The sequence below is a fragment of the Somniosus microcephalus genome, chromosome 9 (genome assembly GCF_052327205.1).
Source record: "Somniosus microcephalus isolate GS21.2 chromosome 9, FLI_Smic_1.0, whole genome shotgun sequence".
Taxonomy (NCBI): Eukaryota; Metazoa; Chordata; class Chondrichthyes; order Squaliformes; family Somniosidae; genus Somniosus; species Somniosus microcephalus.
Window position 1 is genome coordinate 115486024 of NC_140995.1, and position 24044 is coordinate 115510067.

Sequence of the window (24044 nt, forward strand, 5' to 3'; positions counted from 1 at the left end):
TCGTAAGAGGTGCGCCTTCAGTGTTTCGTATTTGTTGAGCTCCAGGGGGGTTTTCGAGCAGGTTCACGATTCTGGCTGCGGTGGAGCTGCCGAGAGCAGAGATGACGTAGTAGTACCTCATGTCGTCCGCGGTGATGTCCCGGATCGCAAATTGAGCCTCGGCCTGGGCAAACCAAGCGGCAGCCTGTTGTTCCCAAAACTCGGGTAATTTAACAGAAACGGCATTCGCCGCCATTTCAGATGAGGTCTTTGGAATCGTCCAAAAGAGCAGCGGGGTCACCAATGTTGGAGTCGACAGAAATCAACAGGCTGAGACTTTTCTTTAAGCAAAAACAAAACGTGTCTTACTTTAATCAATCTCCACGAGGTCTGAAGGCTCAGCCCCGTGCAGGGGCTATGACGTCATCACGCAACCGACGTCATGACGTTCCTGACGCTCTTAAAGGGACCCTGCACCAATAACCCAACCCAGCATGTATATATCACAACATTGCTATACAAGGTGAATTATGTTTAGGTACATATAACAGCATTGGCTATACATTGTGTTATTGTCCCTATGTGGTCTCCGCCACAGCAACAATGATCAGTGGCAGTAAGTAATGCAAATCATATGTTGGGATGTATTAAAAGGTCAATACTGAGCCAAAATAGTGAGGTACCTGTAATATTGCAGCTATAGAAGAGATCAACCAGAATGATTGAGGGGATGGAGGGATTGGATTAAGAGGAGCGATTATGTAAATTTCCTATATTCTCACTGGAAAAAAGAATAGTTGAGAGGTGATAGGATTGCTGTTTTCAGGATTCTAAAAGAGACTAAGTAATGTAGACCATGACAAGCTGTTTCACCTTGTTCAGAACCGTAGAACCAGAGGTCCGGCCTGCGCTTGAAGGGGGGTAAATTCAAAACTAATCTGTGGAAACATTATTTCAGTGAGCGAGTAGTCAATTTATGAAACAGGCTCCCTAGGGAGATGGTGGAAATTACACACACAAAATTTAGCTAATAACACAAAACACTCTAGTACAAACTAGGTCGAGAATATGCAGGGTGATAACTGTGATTTTAATTGAGGCATGCTATCCGAGAGCTCCACTCTAGTATTGCAGCTACCAGGTCATCTTCTGCTCAGATAAATTGGTTCAGAGAAACCACTGAGATACACAGTCAGGCTAATAAAGGAGAGACATAACAAGTTACCGGTTAATTTTTGAACTAAGAGGCTGACATGGTCACGAGCTTTAAAAATGAAAAAACATACTCCATTGTTAATCATCACCCAGAACTTATCAAATTTTAGCCTAAATAGTTTCTAAACTGATGTATTTCAACACGAGCTTCTGCTGGTCTTACAATTGCACATGAAATTTTAACCCAAGGCCTGTGCGGAGAAGTCCCATCAGCTGAGGCTTCCCTACCAACCCAACCTGATGGCAAGAGGAGCCAGGGCCAGAAGACTCCCAGAAAGGCGAGTTAATTTTGTATTTTTTCTGTTTCCTTGTGGGCTAAAAGGAGCAGAGGTGCTCCTCCGGGCCCCACACGGATACCTTGGACCTCACCTGTCCCCCCGACCCCGCCTCCCAGTCTCTTATCCGAGTGCCGGGGACCATTCCTTTGGGTCCCTGGCAATGGCCTCCTGCCACCCAAAATCCCACTCCTGCTTGCCAGCCAGATAACGCTTCCCGCTGGGTTCAGGTGGGAGACTAACGGGGCCTATGTAGACGAGGCTCAGGACTTAAAATCTCCCAGGTTTCACACTATGGAGGACTCTGCCCGCACGACTCCCACCAGAAGTTGAAATTAGCCCTTTCTTTTAGTCTATTTTAGCATTGAAATAGACCAAGGCTTATAGGAGTTTGGTCAGCACTAGTCTTACAATAAACAGCTGAGACCTTTCCTGCCTTTCTTGCAGCAGACCATGCTAACTGACTAAACAACAGATGTGGGTATTTTGTCTTCCCTTCCTCCTAGACAGAAAGTTAGTAGCTGACCCTGCCCCTCTGGGGATTGGCCAGTAGGGCTGTCAATTTAGTTGGCTACTGCCCTCTCCCCAAGGGTCTTGGGGGGTTTTGTCCTGTCCCAGGAGTGTGTCCGATCACAGACCCAGGAATTTGACTGGTCCTGGGGGGTGTGTCCGATCACAGACCCAGGAGTTTGACAGATCCCGGGGGTGACCAGTCCCAGGGGTGTCTCCGATCACAGACTTGAGGGTTTGACTTGTCCTGGGGGTATGTACGATCACAGACCCGTGGGCTTGACCAGTCCCATGGGTGTGTCTGATCACAGACCCGGGGGTTTGACCAGTCCCAGGGCTGTGTCCGATCAGAGACCCGGGGGTTTGACCGGTCCTGGGGGTGTGCCCGATCACAGACCCAATGGTTTGGTCAGTGACGGGGGTTTGACCGGTCGCGGGGGTGTGTCCGATCACAGAACCGAGGGTTTGACCGGTTCTGGGGGTGTTTCCAATCGCAGACCCGGTGGTTTGACTGGTCCAGGGGTTGTGTCTGATCACAAACCCAGTGGTTTGATCGGTCCCGAGAATGTGTCCGATCACAGAATTGGGGGTTAGAACAGTCCTGGGGTTGTGTCCGATCACAAACCCAAGGGGTTGGCCAGATCGGGGGTTTTGTCCAATCACAGACCCGAGGGTTTGACCGGACCCGGGGGTGTGTCTGATCTCATTCCCGAGGCTTCGACCGGTCCCAGGGTTGTGTCCGATCACGAATCCGGGGGCCTGCTATTCTCAAGATGAATGAAGCCACCTTGACAGAGTGAGTCTAGGATGAGTCAATTAACTATTATTGGCTCAGTCTAAAATGGTATATGAGCAGCAACATTCCACAAGCTGGTCTATCTAGGTTTAATAATACACATTCATTGGGAGCTGGATTTAACTTAAAGGGAACATTTTTAATATAAATCATACCAAAATCCTTCCCGTGGCAAAATTATCAATAGTTCAGAAACGTGATAGCTATGGATCTACATGCAAGTGCAATAGGATTTGCAACCAAGATTTCAGTAAAGCATACAGTGGGTGTGCAAAATGTTCACACTGTGTTTACTTGAACTGTGAAAAGCATAAAGTAGTACAATTATAGGTTATGTCTGGGGAAAGTATTTTGAGGTATACAAAATTAGATGAAGTATTGGTGGTTAAGGGTCTGCCACTCAGTAATTTGAGGTGATAAATTTAAAGTATCATGAGGAAGCATTTTGGTAGAACATTAAAATGTATTGGCTTAAGTGCAATTTTTAAAAGTGCCAACGTGCTAAATAGGGCTAGTGACAGACATTTCAATATTCAATAACACTTCCAGATATTTTCTCTTTCTAAAATTAATGGTAAATTGTATATTTATTATGCTAAATCAAACAGAACAATTTCTTTTCAGAACAGTTATTCCTCAATTTTACTGCTTGGAAACCCAACGGAGTCAGTTTTTTCCCCATTTAGTCACATTTTTAAAATATGGCCCTGGTAGTCTAGACATTTTAAAATGGTTTAGTGGCTGCCTTGTGTATCATCAAACATTACACATGATTTATGAGATCAAAAACAAAGTGCTCTTTCTTCATCTTTGCTTCAGCAGAGTATTTTTGTGTATATATTTTATTTATCGTGGTGATATGAATTTGTGGGTTAGATGATAGATTATCCAAGACAGCCGACTTCCTTTTGTGGATATTTTAATGTTTTCACATAAGTTGAAGTGTTTCTTTTAGTAAATCCTCTGTGCTCATACAAACAAAAATGTTGATTTTTAGTCTTTTCTTCAAGAAATATTTTCACCATCATTCTCCTTCGTAATTTATTGGCTGTTAAATGCTTTGGGATGTCCTGAAGACAAGTAAGGAGCTATACAAATGCAAGTTCTTCCTTTCAATTCCTATTCAAGCTATTGGGTACAACTGTATAAATGTTCAGAATAATGACAAATAGCATAGTACAACATAAAAAGTGAATACACCAGCTAAGATTGGATAGCAATCATATTATTCCAAGTACATTCCTTAAACAATATGTACAGAAAATACTCAGGGCTAAAAATTTGTGGCCGTCACAAGAGTTGTCGGTGTCACCGCGACCTCAGGTTAACGGCCACTGAAAATGGACGACGCACTACAAGAGAAAAATTTGCACTGGGGGCTAAAGATTTTTAGCCCAGCGCTAACTTACAGTGTAACACCCTCCTGGTGGCATTAGTGCAGGCATGGGAGTCGAAGTTCCCGACCAGGAGCAGTGTTCCAGCTTCTAACAGCCTCTGGAAGTGAGGCAATGGAGTTCGCTAGGCATTGTGGGCAATTAAAAGGGCACTACATTAAAAGGACAATGCCTTGTGAACTAATAAAAATTAAAATGAAGTGGAAAAAATTGCAGTTTTCAGCCCTTACTGCCTTTAAAAAAAAAAATTAACATTAAAAAGAAATCCCAAATGGGAGTCTTCAGCTCTTAAAGCTGTATTCCCTTCCGAACCTCAAAAAATGGGAAAAGTGCTTCGGCATAGCGAAGCAAGCCGGGAAAGGAGCACCCAGGATCTCACACGCAGCACTCCAGCTTTGTGCATAGCGTCAACACTGCAAGAGAGGTCCTCTACCCACAGGGGCCAGGAGGCCCTCCAGAAAGAACGTTGTGGGACCACATCACCGAGGTCATCACTGCCAGCAGTGTCGCCCCCAGCACCTGGCTCCAGTTCTCAAAGAAGCTTCATGACCTCAGGCCACTGGTCAAGGTCAGTGAATGCATCTTCAAAAGCTGTCTCCTACCAACTGCACCACTAGACACACACACTAGACTCTCCCCCCACCGTCCCAAATCAATCACTTACCAACAATCTGTAACAATCACAAGGCACATCTTGAGGAGGAAGGGGGGGGGGGGGGGGGGGGGAGGGGAGGGAAAGAGGCAGGGAAGGAGGATGAGGAGGAAAAGAAACACCACCATTCGGCAGCTTCCTCTTCTGCGCCTTCCTCTTCTGCGCCTTCCTCTTTCCTCTGCGAGTGGATGCTGTAAATCTGAAAAGACAGCATAAAATGCTGGAAATACTCAGTAAGTCAGGCAGCATATCTTGACCCGAGAAGTGAACTCTGTTTCTCTCTTCACGGATGTTGCCTGACCTGCTGAGTATTCGCAGCATTTTCCATCTTCTGAGTCCTTCCTTTACCATCCGAGGCCTTGCAAGCATCCAGCAGCACTCCCTACACACTTAAAAAACTTTTAACATGCATTGCAGCAAGTCACTACTTTAATAAAATCAAAAAACAATCCAAATGCTTAAATGCAAACTTACCTGAAAGATGTGTGTGTCCCTTTAAGAGGTGCTGACAGCACCTCTGTCAGTCTGTTGCCAAGTAAGTTTACATGGCAAGTTTAGGACCCAGTGCTGAACTTAGCGCAAAGGTCCAAGTTCGTTGCGGTGACGTTAAGTCGGCGTTGCACACCACTCCCTCATTTTAATTTGCGGGGCGATGGATCTTACCGGCAGTGATGCCTGGCCTGGGAAAATGGAGGACGCTGTGGGATCCGCCACCAACTGGCGAAAGAGCGGCGGCTGCCCTCTTTTCGCTATTTTTTTGCTGGTAACGGGTGGCCTAAAGCCCCTGAATTTTTAGCCCAGAGTATCTCGAAAAATTCAGGATGTAAACAATTGTAGCAAATTAAGAATAATTGATAAGAACACTTGAAATAGTCAGCGGAGGTATAAAATCAAGGACAGTATAATGTGGATTTACGTCTAATTTTAAAATGCCTAGCCAATCACAAAATGGAAACACATTGGAAAATAAATGAGTAAGTCAAGAGCAGTACAATGTCATGAAGGGTTAACAGTTAGATCCTCCCCAGTCCACTGAATTCCCATTCTTGGCTACTTAGCCTTCACTCAGTACCTCCCATGGGATGGAGAAAGGAAAGGGGAGTAAAAGAAAACACCTCGAAATGCTCTAAGGCAGACTGAAAAGCAGCACCGACAGAACCCTTGAAGCAGATCACCTATCTGACTCCACAACCACAGAGAAAGCACCACAAGGGATTGGTACACTTAAAAAATGTAACGGTTCCTTTCGCTCTCACAGGACAAGAATGTTCCAACCATACAAAAGCAAAATACTGCAGATGCTGGAAATCTGAAATAAAAACAGGTAATGCTGGAAATACTCAGCAGGTCAGGCAGCATCTGTGGAGAGAGAAACAGAGTTAATGTTTCAGGTCAATGACCCTTTGCCAGAACTGGAAAAGGTTAGAGATGTAACAGATTTTTAAGCAAGTGCAGGGCAGAGAAAGGGGAGGAAAGAACAAAAGGGAAGGTCTGTGATAGGATGGAAGGCAGGAGAGATTGTATGACAAAAGAGATGACAAATGTTCCAACCATGTTCCCCTTCCAACAGTGCAAAAGACCAATAGATTTCAATTGATTTTAAATATTTAGTTCCTTAATAGAAAAATATTGCTCATCTTTACAATTTGTTCAACATACTTACAAAAAGACTGAGGTACAGTACTAAAACGATCCAAAGAAGGGCAATAATATAGCACAATACAGAAATGCTAAAGAAAACAAATATGTTCTTAATGAACAACAACTATGATTGAAGAGTGGGAAAAAAAGCTTTTAAATCATGTTGGTAAACTGATGAAGAGAAATTGGAGAGTTCTTTGTCCTGAATCAAGAGAGCATAATAAAGGAAATTATTATAAGCTAAGATTGAGCTAGATGAAACTCAGAAGTAAAGCACAGTAATTATCAGAATCTTCCATCCCAGTTCTGGAAGCCACCAAACTGGCAAATTCAGTACCTGCTCTCAACTGGTATCCAGGACGAGCATGGATACCAATCCTGGAGACTCTAGGGAAAAGTGCTCACCATCTGCCTCATAGATAAAACTAACAGAGAGAAGGAAAGCCTGAAACAGCATGTCTCTACTGACTGGAAAACTAACATGCTGATAATGGTAATGCTTCCTACAAGGAAGATTTTTAAACATTTTTATTTTAGAGAATGCTTACGTGGAAGGATTTCTTTATACTTGAAGCAGAAGGCAATTCAAAAGGGGGAATGGGAGCTGTTCGCTTTACTACCTTCTCACATTATGTTCATATACTGTGATTCTTAGTAACAAAACAGGTCAGAAACAAAATGAGCAGGTTAGCCTAGAGTATAGTGATTGGTGCCACCCATAAAGAATAACTTGAGTAGTTTTTTTTAAATGCCTCACCTGTTTAATGTGAACTTCATCAGGTTTTATTGTAGTACCGTGAATGGATCCCGTTCCCGATGACAATTTGGTACTTGATTTTGCCCAGGAGAATGGAGTAGGTGAGGTAATCAGGACCCTTGTCTTTATACTCCAGTCGGTATAGCAGTCTGAGTAAACACTAGGCTGAACTGGGCTACTTTCAACAGATGCCTAAGAAATTAAAAAAAAATTTAAAGTTGTGATGCAAAACTTTATACGATCAACAAAGATCGTTTATAGACATTTACCACACTCATACTATTTTCATGAAGGCATGAACCAGTTTATGTTGGCAATCAGAATTTCTACCATTATTAAATTTTGAATGAAAACTATTTATTCATATCCATTCATATATTCAATGATATCCTGTACATTTGTAATGATGACTAAAATTGAATTTTAAAAAGAGCGGATAGGTTGGTGAAGTGGCTTCCCACATAGTTTTATTTATTCTGAAACCTGGGTTTAAATTCAGCCAGACTGGTGGGAAAGCCTCTCCATTTCCCTATAGTTGTGCAGCGACCCAGCACAAATATGGAGAGGAGAGAACTTCCCTCTGATACTCCAGCTGGGTCAGCAATGGTAGTTCCCAGCAGGTCAGTACTTATGCCGGAATCAAAGGCCCGTGGATTTTCAGGGCCATAGTTTACCATAAAAATATCTGGACATTCAGAATGTTATCATCTTGCAGGGCAAGTCACAGACTGCAAATATGAGGGCAGACAACAGGCCCCTGACGCCACTGCGGGGCAATCATAATGTAGAATCAGCTCACTTACATATTTTGGCGCTGCTCCTGCTATACACTCCCTCATATGTAAACATAAATGTGTATCACAGCTGCCAAACATACTGCAATTCCTTATACACTGCAAGGTTTCAAAGTATTACTGCTAACGGTGTGATTAATCCTCCTTTCCTCTAGGTGGCCACCAAGAGGAGGCGATCTAAGGGCGAATGAAAATTTGCAACTTGCTGGCCAGATGGTCTGCTCAAGGGCTCCTTCAACTGCTGAGAATGGAGGTTGGATTTCTCTCTAGAAAAGATGAGATGCTGAACAGCAATGTACCTTTAATAACAGGAACCCAACCGAAGGAAACAGCACCCCACCCTCACCCTCTTGCAATGTCCGTTTTAGATGGGCACTTGGCAAGCCCTGGAACTGCATTATGGAAATCCCCTCATCTGTATTAAGTACAGTTCCATAATGATAGTTGTGCACATGCTCCAAATACTTCGATTGCAGGCGTGTGCAAGTAGCCCTCTGGCCTCCAAGCCCAATAATGTCAGGTTTGAGGTCCCAAAGTGCAGAAGTGTTTCTCCCACCTCCAGTTCCATTATCAACAATAACTTACATTTATATAACTCCTTTAACATAGTAAAAAAGTTCCAAGGTGCTTCAGAGGCCTAATGAGAAAAATGAATGCATATGGGATCATGGCTTTATAAATAGAAGCATACAGAGTACAAAAGCAAGGAAGTTATGCTAAACCTTTACAAATAACTGGTTAGGCCTCAGCTGGAATATTGTGTCCAATTCTGAAGGATTAGGAAGGATGTCAAAGCACTGGAGAGGGTGTTCTCCTTGGAACAGAGAAGTTTAAAAGGAGATTTAATAACTGTGTTTAAAATTATAAGAGTAAATAAGGAGAAACTGTTTACATTGGCAGGAGGACACAGAGTTAAGATAACTGGCAAAGGAGATGAGGTGAAATTATTTGATGCAGCGTATTATGATGATCTGGAATGCACTGCCTGAAAGTGTGGTGGATGCAAAGTCGACAGTAACTTTCAAAAGGGAATTGGATAAATACAGTACTTGAAAAGGAAAAGTTTGCAGGGCTATGGGAAAAGAGCAGGGGAGTGGAACTAATTGGATAGTTCTTTCAAAGGCAGGCCAAATGGCCTCCTTCTGTGCCGTATTATTCTAGGACTCTATGAAAAAAAAATAGGACCTCAAAGGTAGTAATCTCAGGATTGCTACCAGTGCCAAGTGCTAGTCAGAGTAGAAATAGAAGAATATTTCAGATGAATACGTGGCTAGAGGAATGGTGCCAGGGGAAGGGATTCAAGTTCCTGGGACATTGGAACCAGTTCTGGAGGAAGTGGGAGCAGTTCAAACCGGACGGTTTGCACCTGGGCAGGGCTGGAACCGATGTCCTAGGGGGTGTGTTTGCTAGTGCTCTGGGGGAGGGTTTAAACTAAGATGGCAGGGGGTTGGGGGTTGGAAACCTGAGCAGGGGGACAGAGGAAAGGGAAACAAGGATAAAAGCAAAAGAAAGGAAGGAGAAAAACAAAAGTGGCAGTCAGAGAAATCAACGGTTTAAATCAAACATGGCCACAGTAAATAATAATTCTAATAGGTCTAAGAGCATTAAAAAAATAAGCCTGAAGGCTTTGTCTTAATGCGAGGAGCATCCGTAATAAGGTGGATGAATTGGCTGCGCAAATAGAGGTAAACGAATATGATTTTTGGTTGGGATTATGGAAACGTGGCTCAAGGATGGCCAAGGCTGGGAACTCAACATCCAGGGGTATTCGATATTCAGGAAAGATAGGCAAAAAGGAAAGGGAGATGGGGTAGCATTACTGGTTAAAGAAGGGATTAACACAATTGTAAGGAATGATATTAGCTCTGATGATGTGGAATCTGTATGGGTAGAATTGAGAAATACCAAGGGACAGAAAACGTTAGTGAGAGTGGTATATAGACCTCCAAACAATAAGGCAGAGGTTGGGGATGGCATTAAAAGGGAAATTAAAGAAGCGTGCAATAAGGGCACAGCAGTCATCATGGGTGACTTTAATCTACATATAGATTGGGCTAACCAAATTAGTAACAATACTGTGGAGGAATTATTCCTGGAGTGTTTACGGGATGGTTTCCTGGACCAATATGTCGAGGAACCAACCAGAGATCAGGCCATCTTAGACTGGGTATTATGTAACGAGAAAGGATTAATTAGCAATCTTGTTGTACGAGGCCCCTTGGGTCAGAGCGATCATAATATGATCGAATTCTTCATTAAGATGGAGAATGAAGTAGTTGACTCAGAGACTAGGGTCCTAAATTTAAATAAAGGAAACTACGATGGTTTGAGGCGCGAGTTGGGTAGGATTGATTAGGGAATGTCACACAAAGGGTTGACGGTGGATAGGCAATGGCAAACATTCAAAGACCGCATGGATGAACTACAGAATTTGTTCATCCCAGTTTGGCATAAAAATAAAACAAAAAAGGTGACTCAACCGTGGCTAACAAGGGAAATTAGGGATAGCATAAGGATCCAAGGAGAGAACATATAAATTGGCCAGAAAAAGCAATAATCCTGAAGATTGGGAGCAATTTAGGATTCAACAAAGGAGGACAAAGGGATTAATTAAGAAGGGGAAAATAGAATATGAGAGTAAGCTTGCAGGGAACATAAAAACTGACTGTAAAAGTGTGGTAAACCACTGTTTGTATTCCTGTTTGTCCTGTTTGTATTCCACTGTGTACATGCCTGGACATGCCTCGGCTGACTCCTCCCACAGGTCCTAGTATAAAGGTGACTGCTCCCCAGCCCTTTGCATCCTGGACCGGTCGACCACTCGAGGCAGACCTCCATTCTGTTGTTAATAAAAGCCTTTAGTTACTCTTCTAACTCTCAGTCTTTTGAGTAATTGATAGCGCATCAATTTTATTAACAACATTTTTATAATGGAGAAGATCCTCACACCAGCATGCCTGGACTTAGATCATCGGGAGGCGGACTCATCCACCAAGTTTACTCACTGGCTTAAGTGTTTCGAAAAATTCCTGACCGCCTCCGAAGCAATCAAATCGGACGAGGACAAACTGGATGTCCTGACCTCCAAAGTGAACCACCGAGTGTACTCGGTCATCCAAGACGCGACCTCGTACGCGGATGCTATCAAGCTCCTCAAGGACCAGTACACGCGCCCAGTGAACGAAGTGTACGCCAGGCACCTCCTGGGGAGTCGTAAACAACAACCTGGGGAATCGACCGTGGAATACCTTCAGGCACTGTCTGTGCTTGGCCGGGCCTGTGGTTGTAAGGATGTAAAGGCCGCCGTGTACACAGAGGAACTTATCCGGGACGCTTTTGTAGCGGGCCACAGATCCAATTACACACGACAGCGACTGTTGGAGCAGAGTAACCTCGACCTCAACAAGGCCTCTGAACTCGCACTATCGTTGGATGCAGCCTACCAGGGCATGGATGCCTACTCCTCTGCACCGTGGACGCCGCGGGGAATGACAGCCTGGGACACGGTAGGACCGCCTCATAGCGCCGTGCCACCCCAGCCACACCCCAACAACGGCCCAACTACCGCAGCAGTGTCCCAAGGCCAGAAATGCTACTTCTGTGGCCAGGCAAAACACCCCAGAGCGCGCTGCCCGGCGAAAAACGCGATCTGCTCGGGCTGCGGGAAGAAGGGACACTACGCTAGCGTCTGCAGGGCCAAAGCCACCCCGAACCCCAGCTGCGCCGCGTGTGGGCCATGCGGGCCGCCATTTTGGACCTCCCCGGCCGTGTGCGAATCACCGGTACAGCAGCCATTTTGGACGCCTCCAGCCACATGGGGATCATGGACGCCGCCATCTTGGACGACAGCCGGGACGCAGCAGGCCCCCGACACCGCCTCATCTGATACCCGCAGCGACACACCGACCCCTACGCTGGCATCCGTTACACTGGACCAAGCGAGACCGCACCAACTGGCCAGTTCCACAATGGACATTAAGGTAAATGGTCACGATACAATCTGCCTTTTTGACTCTGGGAGCACGGAGAGCTTCATCCACCCCGACACGGTGCGGCGTTGCTCTCTCCCAGTCCTGCCTGCGCAACAGCGGATTTCTACGGCCTCCGAGTCCCAGTCGGCGGACATCGGCGGCTACTGCGTGGTGACACTCGTAGTAGACGGGACCGTGTACGATCATTTTAAACTTCTGGTCCTGCCTGACCTCTGCGCTGCCGTCCTGCTGGGGTTAGATTTTCAGTGCCACCTTAAAAGTGTTACGATGGCGTACGGTGGACCCCTACCCCCACTCACAGTCCGCAGCCAGCAGCTTCCAAATTGCCCGCCGCGCACCAGGTGCAACCTCTCCACACTCAGAGTCACCCCCCCACCACTGTTTGCTAACCTCACCCCCGACTGTAAGCCCATCGCCACAAAGAGCAGGCGATACAGTGCCGGGGACAGGGTTTTCATTAAAACCGAAGTGGAGCGGCTCCTGAAAGAAGGGATTATTGAGGGCAGCACCAGCCCCTGGCGAGCCCAGGTTGTGGTCGTTAAGACCGGCGAGAAGCAGCGCCTGGTCATCGACTACAGCCAGACAATAAATCGCTACACCCTGCTGGACGCCTACCCACTCCCCCGTATAGCTGATATGGTCAACCAGATCGCGCAGTACCGCGTCTTCTCGACCATTGACCTGAAATCAGCGTACCACCAGCTCCCCATCCGCCCTGAGGACCGCCAGTACACTGCCTTTGAGGCAAACGGCCGCCTCTATCACTTCCTTAGGGTTCCCTTTGGCGTCACCAACGGGGTCTCCGTCTTCCAAAGGGAGATGGACCGGATGGTAGATCAAAATGCGTTGCAGGCCACTTTCCCATATCTGGACAATGTGACCATCTGCGGCCGTGACTTGCAGGACCATGACGCAAACCTCGAAAAATTCCTCCGCACCGCCCAACTCCTAAACCTGACATATAACAAGGAGAAGTGCATATTCCGCACAAACCGCCTCGCCATCCTTGGCTGTGTTGTGGAACACGGAGTCATCGGCCCCGACCCCGACCGGATGCGTCCCCTTATGGAACTTCCACTGCCCCACTGCCTCAAGGCCCTGAAGAGGTGCCTAGGGTTTTTCTCCTATTACGCCCAGTGGGTCCCCTACTATGTGGACAAGGCCCGTCCGCTGATCAAGTCCACCTCTTTTCCCTTGACGGCAGAGGCCCGCTTAGCCTTCCACCGTATCAAGGAGGACATTGCCAAAGCCACCATGCACGCAGTGGACGAATCCATCCCCTTCCAGGTGGAAAGCGACGCGTCCGACTTTGCCCTGGCCGCTACCCTCAATCAGGCGGGGAGACCCGTGGCCTTCTTTTCACGAACCCTCCAAGGCCCGGAGACCAGACACTCCGCTGTTGAGAAGGAGGCCCAGGCGATTGTGGAGGCTGTGCGTCATTGGAGGCACTACCTGGCCGGAAAACGATTTACCCTGCTCACTGACCAGCGTTCAGTTGCTTTTATGTTTAACAACAAGCAGAGGGGCAAAATCAAAAATGACAAGATCTTGAGGTGGAGAATCGAACTTTCCACCTACAACTACGAGATCTTGTACCGGCCCGGGAAGCTAAATGAACCCCCGGATGCGCTATCGCGTGGCACCTGCGCCAGCGCGCAGATCGATAGACTACGGGTCCTCCACAATGACCTCTGCCACCCGGGGGTCACCAGGTTCTTCCACCTCATCAAGGCCCGCAACCTGCCTTACTCTATTGAGGAGGTCAGGACCATGACCAGGAACTGCCAAGTCTGCGCTGAGTGCAAACCACACTTTTATAGACCAGACAGGGCCCCCCTGATAAAAGCCACTCGCCCCTTCGAGCGCCTGAGCGTTGATTTTAAAGGGCCTCTCCCCTCCTCCGACCACAATGTGTACTTCCTCAATATTATTGATGAGTACTCCCGTTTCCCGTTCGCCTTCCCCTGCCCGGACATGACCAGTGCCACGGTCATTAAATGTCTGAACAACCTCTTCACCCTGTTCGGCTTCCCCAGCTATATCCATAGCGACCGGGGCTCATCGTTTATGAGCGACGAACTCCGTCAGTACCTGCTAACTAGGGGTATTGCCACAAGCAGGACCACCAGTTACAACCCCCGGGGGAACGGACAGGTGGAAAGAGAAAATGCGACAGTTTGGAAGGCCGTCCTGCTAGCCTTAAAGTCTAGGGGCCTTCCAACCTCCCGCTGGCAGGATGTGCTCCCCGATGCGCTCCACTCTATTCGGTCACTGCTCTGCACTGCCACTAACGCCACCCCTCATGAGAAAATGTTTGTCTTCCCAAGGAAGTCCACATCAGGGACATCGCTACCGCCATGGCTGACGTCCCCAGGGCCGGTCCTACTGAGAAGACACGTGAGGACCCATAAAACGGACCCCCTGGTCGAGAGGGTCGACCTCCTCCACGCCAACCCCCAGTATGCTTACATCGCATACCCGGACGGGCGGGAGGACACAGTCTCCATAAGAGACCTTGCACCCTCGGGGACCACAGTAACCCACTACCCACTACCACCCCCCCCCACGATCCGATATCCAGCCCCAGCAGACGGCAGGCCTGGGCCCCGCGACCCGCTCGACATCTACGAGGACGACACGCCTGTGCCACAGCCTACGCTGGACTCGACGCCGGAAGCTTCACTACCCCTGCCGTCGCCACGCCGATCACAGCGGCAGACAAGACCTCCGGAGAGACTCCAATACACTAACTTTTAATACACTTCACCCCGCCGGACTCAATTTTAAACAAGGGGTGAATGTGGTAAACCACTGTTTGTATTCCTGTTTGTCCTGTTTGTATTCCACTGTGTACATGCCTGGACATGCCTCGGCTGACTCCTCCCACAGGTCCTAGTATAAAGGTGACTGCTCCCCAGCCCTTTGTATCCTGGACCGGTCGACCACTCGAGGCAGACCTCCATTCTGTTGTTAATAAAAGCCTTTAGTTACTCTTCTAACTCTCAGTCTTTTATGAGTAATTGATAGCGCATCAAAAAGCTTTTATAGATATTGTGAAGAGAAAAAGATTGGTGAAGTCAAGCGTAGGTCCCTTGCAGTCAGAATCAGGGGAATTTATAATGGGGAACAAAGAAATGGCAGACCAACTAAATACATATTTTGGTTCTGTCTTCACAAAGGAGGACACAAATAACCTCCCAGAGATGCCGGGGAACATAGGGTCTGATGAAAGGGAGGAGCTGAAAGAAATCAGTATTTGTAGGGAAATGGTGTTAGGGAAATTGATGGGATTGAAGGCCGATAAATCCCCAGGGCCTGATAATCTACATGGCAGGCAGTGACTAGTGGGGTACCGCAGGGATCAGTCGTTGGACCCCAGCTATTCACAATATATATTAATGATCTAGACAAGGGAACTAGATGCAATATCTCCAAATTTGCAGACGACACAAAGCTGGGTGGGCGTGTGTGCTGTGAGGAGGATGTCGAGAAACTCCAGGATGATTTGGACATGTTGGGTGATCGGGCAGAAACATGGCAGATGCAATATAACGTGGATAAATGTGAGGTTGTCCACTTTGGTGGCAAAAACAGGAAGGCAGATTATTATCAAAATGGCAATAGATTGGGAGAAGGGGAAGTGCAACGAGACTTGGGTGTCCTTGTGCACCAGTCGCTGAAGGTAAGCATGCAGGTGCAGCAGGCAGTTAAGGCGGCAAATGGTATGTTGGCCTTCGTAGCAAGAGGGTTTGAGTACAGGAACAAGGATGTCTTGCTGCAGTTGTACAGGGCCTTGGTGAGACCACATCTTGAGTATTGTGTGCAGTTTTGGTCGCCTTATCTGAGGAAGGATGTTCTTGCCATGGAAGGAGTTCAGCGAAGATTCACCAGGCTAATACCTGGGATGGCAGGAATGACGTATGAGGAGAGATTGGGTCGATTGGGCTTGTACTCGCTGGAGTTTAGAAGAATGAGAGGTGATCTCATTGAAACTTATAAAATTCTGACAGGACTGGACAGACTAGATGCAGGAAGGATGTTCCCGATGGTCGGGGAGTCCAGAACCAGGGGACACAGTCTAAGGATAAAGGGTAGACCATTTAGGACAGAAATGAGGAGGAATTTCTTCACCCAGAGAGTGGTGAACCTGTGGAACTCTCTACCACAGAAGGCGGTGGAGGCCAATTCATTAAATATATTCAAGGAGTTGGATATATTTCTTAAGGCTAAAGGGATCAAGGGGTATGGGGAGAAAGCAGGGACCGGGTACTGAATTTGGATGATCGCATTGAATGGCGGAGCAGGCTCGAGGGGCCGAATGGCCTACTCCTGCTCCTATCTTCTATGTTTCTATGTAATTAACTTGCATTTATATAGTCTTGTATCACATCCTCAAGAAGGCCCAAAATGCTTTACAACCAATTACTATTTTTTTGAAGCACAGTCGCTGTTATTATGTAGACAAACACCAGACAATCATTACTTTGAATCCAAGTTGCCTAAAGCTATGAAAACAGGAAGAATCAGCGCCTCCAGCAGAGGATGGGATCAAATTGAAAATAAAACTATGACAGTGATACACAGGAACAGCTCGAGTTATTTTGGTTTCAAAGGAGAAAGTAAAAGAAATCCTCTCAGGACTAACTTGCATTCTTGGAAAAGATCCAAGAATAGTTGAAAGCTTGTGGAACTGAACATCCAGTGTGGGAGGACAAAGGTTCAATTCCACCATTCCACTTGGCTCCTGACTGAGCCACACCAAAGTGGGAAACCATAAACAGAACCTGCAGTGTCTCCCAACAGGAAGACAGAAAAATAAAACAATGACAAGGTGGGGCAGCCTGGGTAGTAATTCATAATTCCAAGCAGCCAGCATTAGTGCAGGTCTGTCAGCAGGTTGATTGCCCTCTTGGCACCAGAATGATTGGTCCAGGGATAACTACCGTGAAAATAAAATGATCAATGATACAATAAATCTAGGGGTTGATAAGGGGCCCATGTGCAGTGGGCCACACAGCCCATACGTCTCGCCAACCCAGCCACGTTAGGGAGCAGGTGTTTCATTTGAATGAAATTCAGGGGCCTCGCGAGCTTAGCACACAGCTTGTATGCTGGCGCCGACGCGTTCTAATTCGTCGGGTGACTGCCATCGTGTTATCAGCTCTATACTATACATTGATGCGCTATCAATTACTCATAAAAGACTGAGAGTTAAGAGAGTAACTAAAGGCTTTTATTAACAAAAGAATGAAGGTCTGCCTCAAGTGGTCGACCGGTCCAGAAATACAAAGGGCTGGGGAGCAGTCACCTTTATACTAGGACTTGTGGGAGGAGTCAGCCGAGGCATGTCCAGGCATGTACACAGTGGAATACAAACAGTGGTTTACCACATTCACCCCTTGTTTAAAATTGAGTCCGGCGGGGTGAAGTGTATTAAAAGTTAGTGTATTGGAGTCTCTCCGGAGGTCTTGTTTGCCGCTGTGATCGGCGTGGCGACGGCAGGGGTAGTGGAGCTTCCGGCGTCGAGTCCTGCGTAGGCTGTGGCACAGGCGTGTCGTCCTCGTAGATGTCGAGCGGGTCACGGGGCCCAGGCCTGCCGTCTGCTGGGGCTGGATATCGGATCATGGGGGGGGGGGGGGGTGGTAGTGAGTAGTGGGTTACTGCGGCCCCCGAGGGTGCAAGGTCTCTTATGGAGACTGTGTCCTCCCGCCCATCCGGGTATGCAATGTAAGCATACTGGGGGTTGGCGTGGAGGAGGTCGACCCTCTCTACCAGGGGATCCGTTTTATGGGTCCTCACGTGTCTTCTCAGTAGGACCGGCCCTGGGGACGTCAGCCATGGCGGTAGCGATGTCCCCGATGTGGACTTCCTTGGGAAGACAAACATTTTCTCATGAGGGGTGGCGTTGGTGGCAGTGCAGAGCAGTGACCGAATAGAGTGGAGCGCATCGGGGAGCACATCCTGCCAGCGGGAGGTTGGAAGGCCCCTAGACTTTAAGGCTAGCAGGGCGGCCTTCCAAACTGTCGCATTTTCTCTTTCCACCTGTCCGTTCCCCCGGGGGTTGTAACTGGTGGTCCTGCTTGTGGCAATACCCCTAGTTAGCAGGTACTGACGGAGTTCGTCGCTCATAAACGATGAGCCCCGGTCGCTATGGATATAGCTGGGGAAACCGAACAGGGTGAAGAGGTCGTTCAGACATTTAATGACCGTGGCACTGGTCATGTCCGGGCAGGGGATGGCGAACGGGAAACGGGAGTACTCATCAATAATATTGAGGAAGTACACATTGCGGTCGGAGGAGGGGAGAGGCCCTTTAAAATCAACGCTCAGGCGCTCGAAGGGGCGAGTGGCTTTTATCAGGTGGGCCCTGTCTGGTCTATAAAAGTGCGGTTTGCACTCAGCGCAGACTTGGCAGTTCCTGGTCATGGTCCTGACCTCCTCAATAGAGTAAGGCAGGTTGCGGGCCTTGATGAAGTGGAAGGACCTGGTGACCCCTGGGTGGCAGAGGTCATTGTGGAGGGCCCGCAGTCTATCGATCTGCGCGCTGGCGCAGGTGCCACGCGATAGCGCATCCGGGGGTTCATTGAGCTTCCCGGGCCGGTACAAGATCTCGTAATTGTAGGTGGAAAGTTCGATTCTCCACCTCAAGATCTTGTCATTTTTGATTTTGCCCCTCTGCTTGTTGTTAAACATGAAAGCAACTGAACGCTGGTCAGTGAGCAGGGTAAATCGTTTTCCGGCCAGGTAGTGCCTCCAATGACGCACAGCCTCCACAATCGCCTGGGCCTCCTTCTCAACAGCGGAGTGTCTGGTCTCCGGGCCTTGGAGGGTTCGTGAAAAGAAGGCCACGGGTCTCCCCGCCTGATTGAGGGTAGCGGCCAGGGCAAAGTCGGACGCGTCGCTTTCCACCTGGAAGGGGATGGATTCGTCCACTGCGTGCATGGTGGCTTTGGCAATGTCCTCCTTGATACGGTGGAAGGCTAAGCGGGCCTCTGCCGTCAAGGGAAAAGAGGTGGACTTGATCAGCGGACGGGCCTTGTCCGCATAGTAGGGGACCCACTGGGCGTAACAGGAGAAAAACCCTAGGCACCTCTTCAGGGCCTTGAGGCAGTGGAAGTTCCATAAGGGGACGCATCCGGTCGGGGTCGGGGCCGATGACTCCGTGTTCCACAACACAGCCAAGGATGGCGAGGCGGTTTGTGCGGAATATGCACTTCTCCTTGTTATATGTCAGGTTTAGGGGTTGGGCGGTGCGGAGGAATTTTTCGAGGTTTGCGTCATGGTCCTGCAAGTCACGGCCGCAGATGGTCACATTGTCCAGATATGGGAAAGTGGCCTGCAACGCATTTTGATCTACCATCCGGTCCATCTCCCTTTGGAAGACGGAGACCCCGTTGGTGACGCCAAAGGGAACCCTAAGGAAGTGATAGAGGCGGCCGTTTGCCTCAAAGGCAGTGTACTGGCGGTCCTCAGGGCGGATGGGGAGCTGGTGGTACGCTGATTTCAGGTCAATGGTCGAGAAGACGCGGTACTGCGCGATCTGGTTGACCATATCAGCTATACGGGGGAGTGGGTAGGCGTCCAGCAGGGTGTAGCGATTTATTGTCTGGCTGTAGTCGATGACCAGGCGCTGCTTCTCGCCGGTCTTAACGACCACAACCTGGGCTCGCCAGGGGCTGGTGCTGCCCTCAATAATCCCTTCTTTCAGGAGCCGCTCCACTTCGGTTTTAATGAAAACCCTGTCCCCGGCACTGTATCGCCTGCTCTTTGTGGCGATGGGCTTACAGACGGGGGTGAGGTTAGCAAACAGTGGTGGGGGGGTGACTCTGAGTGTGGAGAGGTTGCACCTGGTGCGCGGCGGGCAATTTGGAAGCTGCTGGCTGCGGACTGTGAGTGGGGGTAGGGGTCCACCATACGCCATCGTAACACTTTTAAGGTGGCACTGAAAATCTAACCCCAGCAGGACGGCAGCGCAGAGGTCAGGCAGGACCAGAAGTTTAAAATGATCGTACACGGTCCCGTCTACTACGAGTGTCACCACGCAGTAGCCGCCGATGTCCGCCGACTGGGACTCGGAGGCCGTAGAAATCCGCTGTTGCGCAGGCAGGACTGGGAGAGAGCAACGCCGCACCGTGTCGGGGTGGATGAAGCTCTCCGTGCTCCCAGAGTCAAAAAGGCAGATTGTATCGTGACCATTTACCTTAATGTCCATTGTGGAACTGGCCAGTTGGTGCGGTCTCGCTTGGTCCAGTGTAACGGATGCCAGCGTAGGGGTCGGTGTGTCGCTGCGGGTATCAGATGAGGCGGTGTCGGGGGCCTGCTGCGTCCCGGCTGTCGTCCAAGATGGCGGCGTCCATGATCCCCATGTGGCTGGAGGCGTCCAAAATGGCTGCTGTACCGGTGATTCGCACACGGCCGGGGAGGTCCAAAATGGCGGCCCGCATGGCCCACACGCGGCGCTGCTGGGGTTCGGGGTGGCTTTGGCCCTGCAGACGCTAGCGTAGTGTCCCTTCTTCCCGCAGCCCGAGCAGATCGCGTTTTTCGCCGGGCAGCGCGCTCTGGGGTGTTTTGCCTGGCCACAGAAGTAGCATTTCTGGCCTTGGGACACTGCTGCGGTAGTTGGGCCGTTGTTGGGGTGTGGCTGGGGTGGCACGGCGCTATGAGGCGGTCCTACCGTGTCCCAGGCTGTCATTCCCCGCGGCGTCTACGGTGCAGAGGAGTAGGCATCCATGCCCTGGTAGGCTGCATCCAACGATAGTGCGAGTTCAGAGGCCTTGTTGAGGTCGAGGTTACTCTGCTCCAACAGTCGCTGTCGGGTGTAATTGGATCTGTGGCCCGCTACAAAAGCGTCCCGGATAAGTTCCTCTGTGTACACGGCGGCCTTTACATCCTTACAACCACAGGCCCGGCCAAGCACAGACAGTGCCTGAAGGTATTCCACGGTCGATTCCCCAGGTTGTTGTTTACGACTCCCCAGGAGGTGCCTGGCGTACACTTCGTTCACTGGGCGCGTGTACTGGTCCTTGAGGAGCTTGATAGCGTCCGCGTACGAGGTCGCGTCTTGGATGACCGAGTACACTCGGTGGTTCACTTTGGAGGTCAGGACATCCAGTTTGTCCTCGTCCGATTTGATGGCTTCGGAGGCGGTCAGGAATTTTTCGAAACACTTAAGCCAGTGAGTAAACTTGGTGGATGAGTCCGCCTCCCGATGATCTAAGTCCAGGCATGCTGGTGTGAGGATCTTCTCCATTATAAAAATGTTGTTAATAAAATTGATGCGCTATTAATTACTCATAAAAGACTGAGAGTTAGAAGAGTAACTAAAGGCTTTTATTAACAACAGAATGGAGGTCTGCCTCGCGTGGTCGACCGGTCCATGATACTAAGGGCTGGGGAGCAGTCACCTTTATACTAGGACCTGTGGGAGGAGTCAGCCGAGGCATGTCCAGGCATGTACACAGTGGAATACAAACAGGACAAACAGGAATACAAACAGTGGTTTACCACACAACTGAAGCACTCCTCTTCAAGCCTAGAAGTCATTCATTGTAACCACCACTTTCACGATGATTGTGCTCCAATTACGTAAGGCAGAGGGATCCCAATGGAGCAGGAAAACTAGACAGCACTGAGCCTTACAGCACTTTGGTTTATTAAAGTCGAACAGGATCTATATTTTATTTATAAACTTGTCCTCTACTGAGCTTTACAGTAAAACCATTATTCCTCAGTAAGCTACATCAGCTGCTACATGAAATGCAGATCATTTTATTGCTTTTTATTATTTCAGCCATTTTTTCTGTAATATATTTTGGGGGTTTGCTGCTGTACCTGGTCTCATTTTGTGCTCATCACCTCCATACTATGGTAACTTAACAGATCCTTATTGCTCCTCACCAAATAGTCCTACATTAGTACTTGTCCTGTGATTTCCCCCCGTCTGCTCATTACTCTTGTCCCGTGTTTGCTCGTCAACAATCTTATACCGATCACTCTTGTTCCTGTTTCTTGCTGTCTTGGTGACTTCCTGACTTTTTAAAAAATGGATTTTTGTTAACAGTAACTCACCCAATCCTCTTAAACCTTCAAGACCAACATAAAAATGAAAAAGTATGAACAAGAACTCATGACTAAGAGAAAACAGCTTGGTACTATTAACAAGAAACTGTGGGGCAAAATGGGATCAGTAACTACCGGTTGATAATCAGTCTCAGCCAGAATGCTTTCTGAATAGGTATTCATAATGCAATATATAGGTTACACATGCTATTAATATATTCAATATAGCCACAGCTGTTCAATAGTTCTTTCATATGGAGACATTAAATCATTAGCACCAGCCAAAGCTATATTTAATAAACAGTAAAGTAAATTCATTTCTTAATAAAGTGAGTAAACTGCATTGCAAACCCGATTTGTAAGTTCAGAACTTACTTTGGACTGCAGCCAGGGTGATGTTGAATAAATTGGAACTTGACTGCAACATTTGGGTTCACCATCTTTAAATCTCTTCAGCTCCCCGCTGATTTGATTATATTCTGCCTTTAGATACCGATGTTCATCTTTCAAACCAGCAATCTCTGTATTCAGTTTTTCATTTATTTGCTGCAGTGCCTCACACACAGTGGTCATCTGAACACCTTCGCAGCCTGAATTAACTTTGAAGATATCCAGCAGAGTCTGTGCAGCCTCAAACCTTGCTTTTTCGTCATCACCCTCTTGATGATTCAGTGATAAAGATGCTACAACTGATCCTTCCTTTCGAACTGTAGGACCAGCAAAAGGTACATTGATTCTTTTTGGAAGATCCTTCTGTTGTCTCTGGCCATACTTTTGTTTTGCCCTCTTGTGAAATGCCAAGACATTCTGGGGATAGTTAAACTGGTTTCCGCCATGTGACAGCTGGCCTGAAGAAAAATAAGAAAACTTGCTGATTTTACACTTTATACCGGTCAGCAAAGGTGTGAAATTTAATATTAAGAAAAGCCATAGTTAACAGAAAAATTGGTAAAATAACCAGGATGCAATTAAAGTCCTTACTGTACAGAGCAGTCTTTTCATTTATCTGAAATTTTTTTATAATTATATCCTTATTTTGATTCTTTACACTTCCTTCCTCAAGCAGATGGTCTAGGCACTTCACGGTTGCCATCAACACTGGTTGATACAGAGCAGCACAAGTTGTGCTCCTGAGGTAGGCTTGCTTTCCACAGAGTAACATTTTCCTTCTTCCTAGGAGCTCAGCCAACGCATATTTTACCCCAGATTCAAATAGCTGTCGAGGCTGTAATTTGAACCTGGGTCTCAGTAAACACCAGGGCTTTAGAATTTTAATAGGGAAAAAGTTATTTATGTCTGATAATTGGATAATAATGTGAAGTATTGTTACATTAATGTCACAAAGCATGGTACTGTATTTAATTATAATTAAAGATTATTCATAATATACTCTAAATGGTTTGATGTGACTACTCTCAACTGCAGGTTGTAGGACAGCTCCAGGAATGTAGGTACATTGAAAGTCTAATAATTCTCTATAATCTGAATTTATTCTGGAGGAAAACAATTAACTTGTAACAGATACTTTGAGTCACATTCAAATGAATCCAGTTACTGATATTGCTCTGTCTCCAATAAGATACTTCAAAGATCAAGAGTTCTCTCCTCAGTGGTAATGACACAAGCCTGACTTGAAGGGAAAGTCAACCAGGATCTCAGCTCCTGAATGCTATTTAGAAGCTCCTGCTGTAAAATGCCTATGTGTGTGCGCATGGAGTGAAGACAGAATTAAGTTTGGTTATGACTCCCCCTCCCCAGCTGACATCCATGGAACCATATCTAGCACAAGTCAGTACCTGCTGGAGAAGAGAGGGGAAAACATTGGGGAAAAAGAAGAAAATACTGATACCGTATACTTTTGTAAAACATAGACTAATATATTTTGTAACAATACAGATTATACATAATTCAAATGTCTCACACACTACCATTGGAACTACTTTAGAATGTGTACGTGCCAGCTCCCCCTTAATAATTTTG

At 47.6% G+C, this 24044-nt stretch overlaps 1 protein-coding gene across 2 annotated transcripts in view; it reads right to left on the reverse strand.

Moving 5' to 3' along the window:
* The window catches only part of LOC147112613 (protein downstream neighbor of Son-like), a 53605-nt gene that overhangs the window by 21168 nt on the left and 8393 nt on the right, over positions 1-24044 (reverse strand). For both annotated transcript variants that reach the window (XM_085997040.1, XM_085997041.1), the window contains exons 2-3: positions 22440-22912; positions 7220-7411 (exon numbers count right to left, since the gene is read on the reverse strand). In XM_085997040.1, the coding sequence (XP_085853166.1) occupies positions 7220-7411; positions 22440-22912 (665 nt within the window). The remainder of the gene's footprint in view (positions 1-7219; positions 7412-22439; positions 22913-24044) is intronic.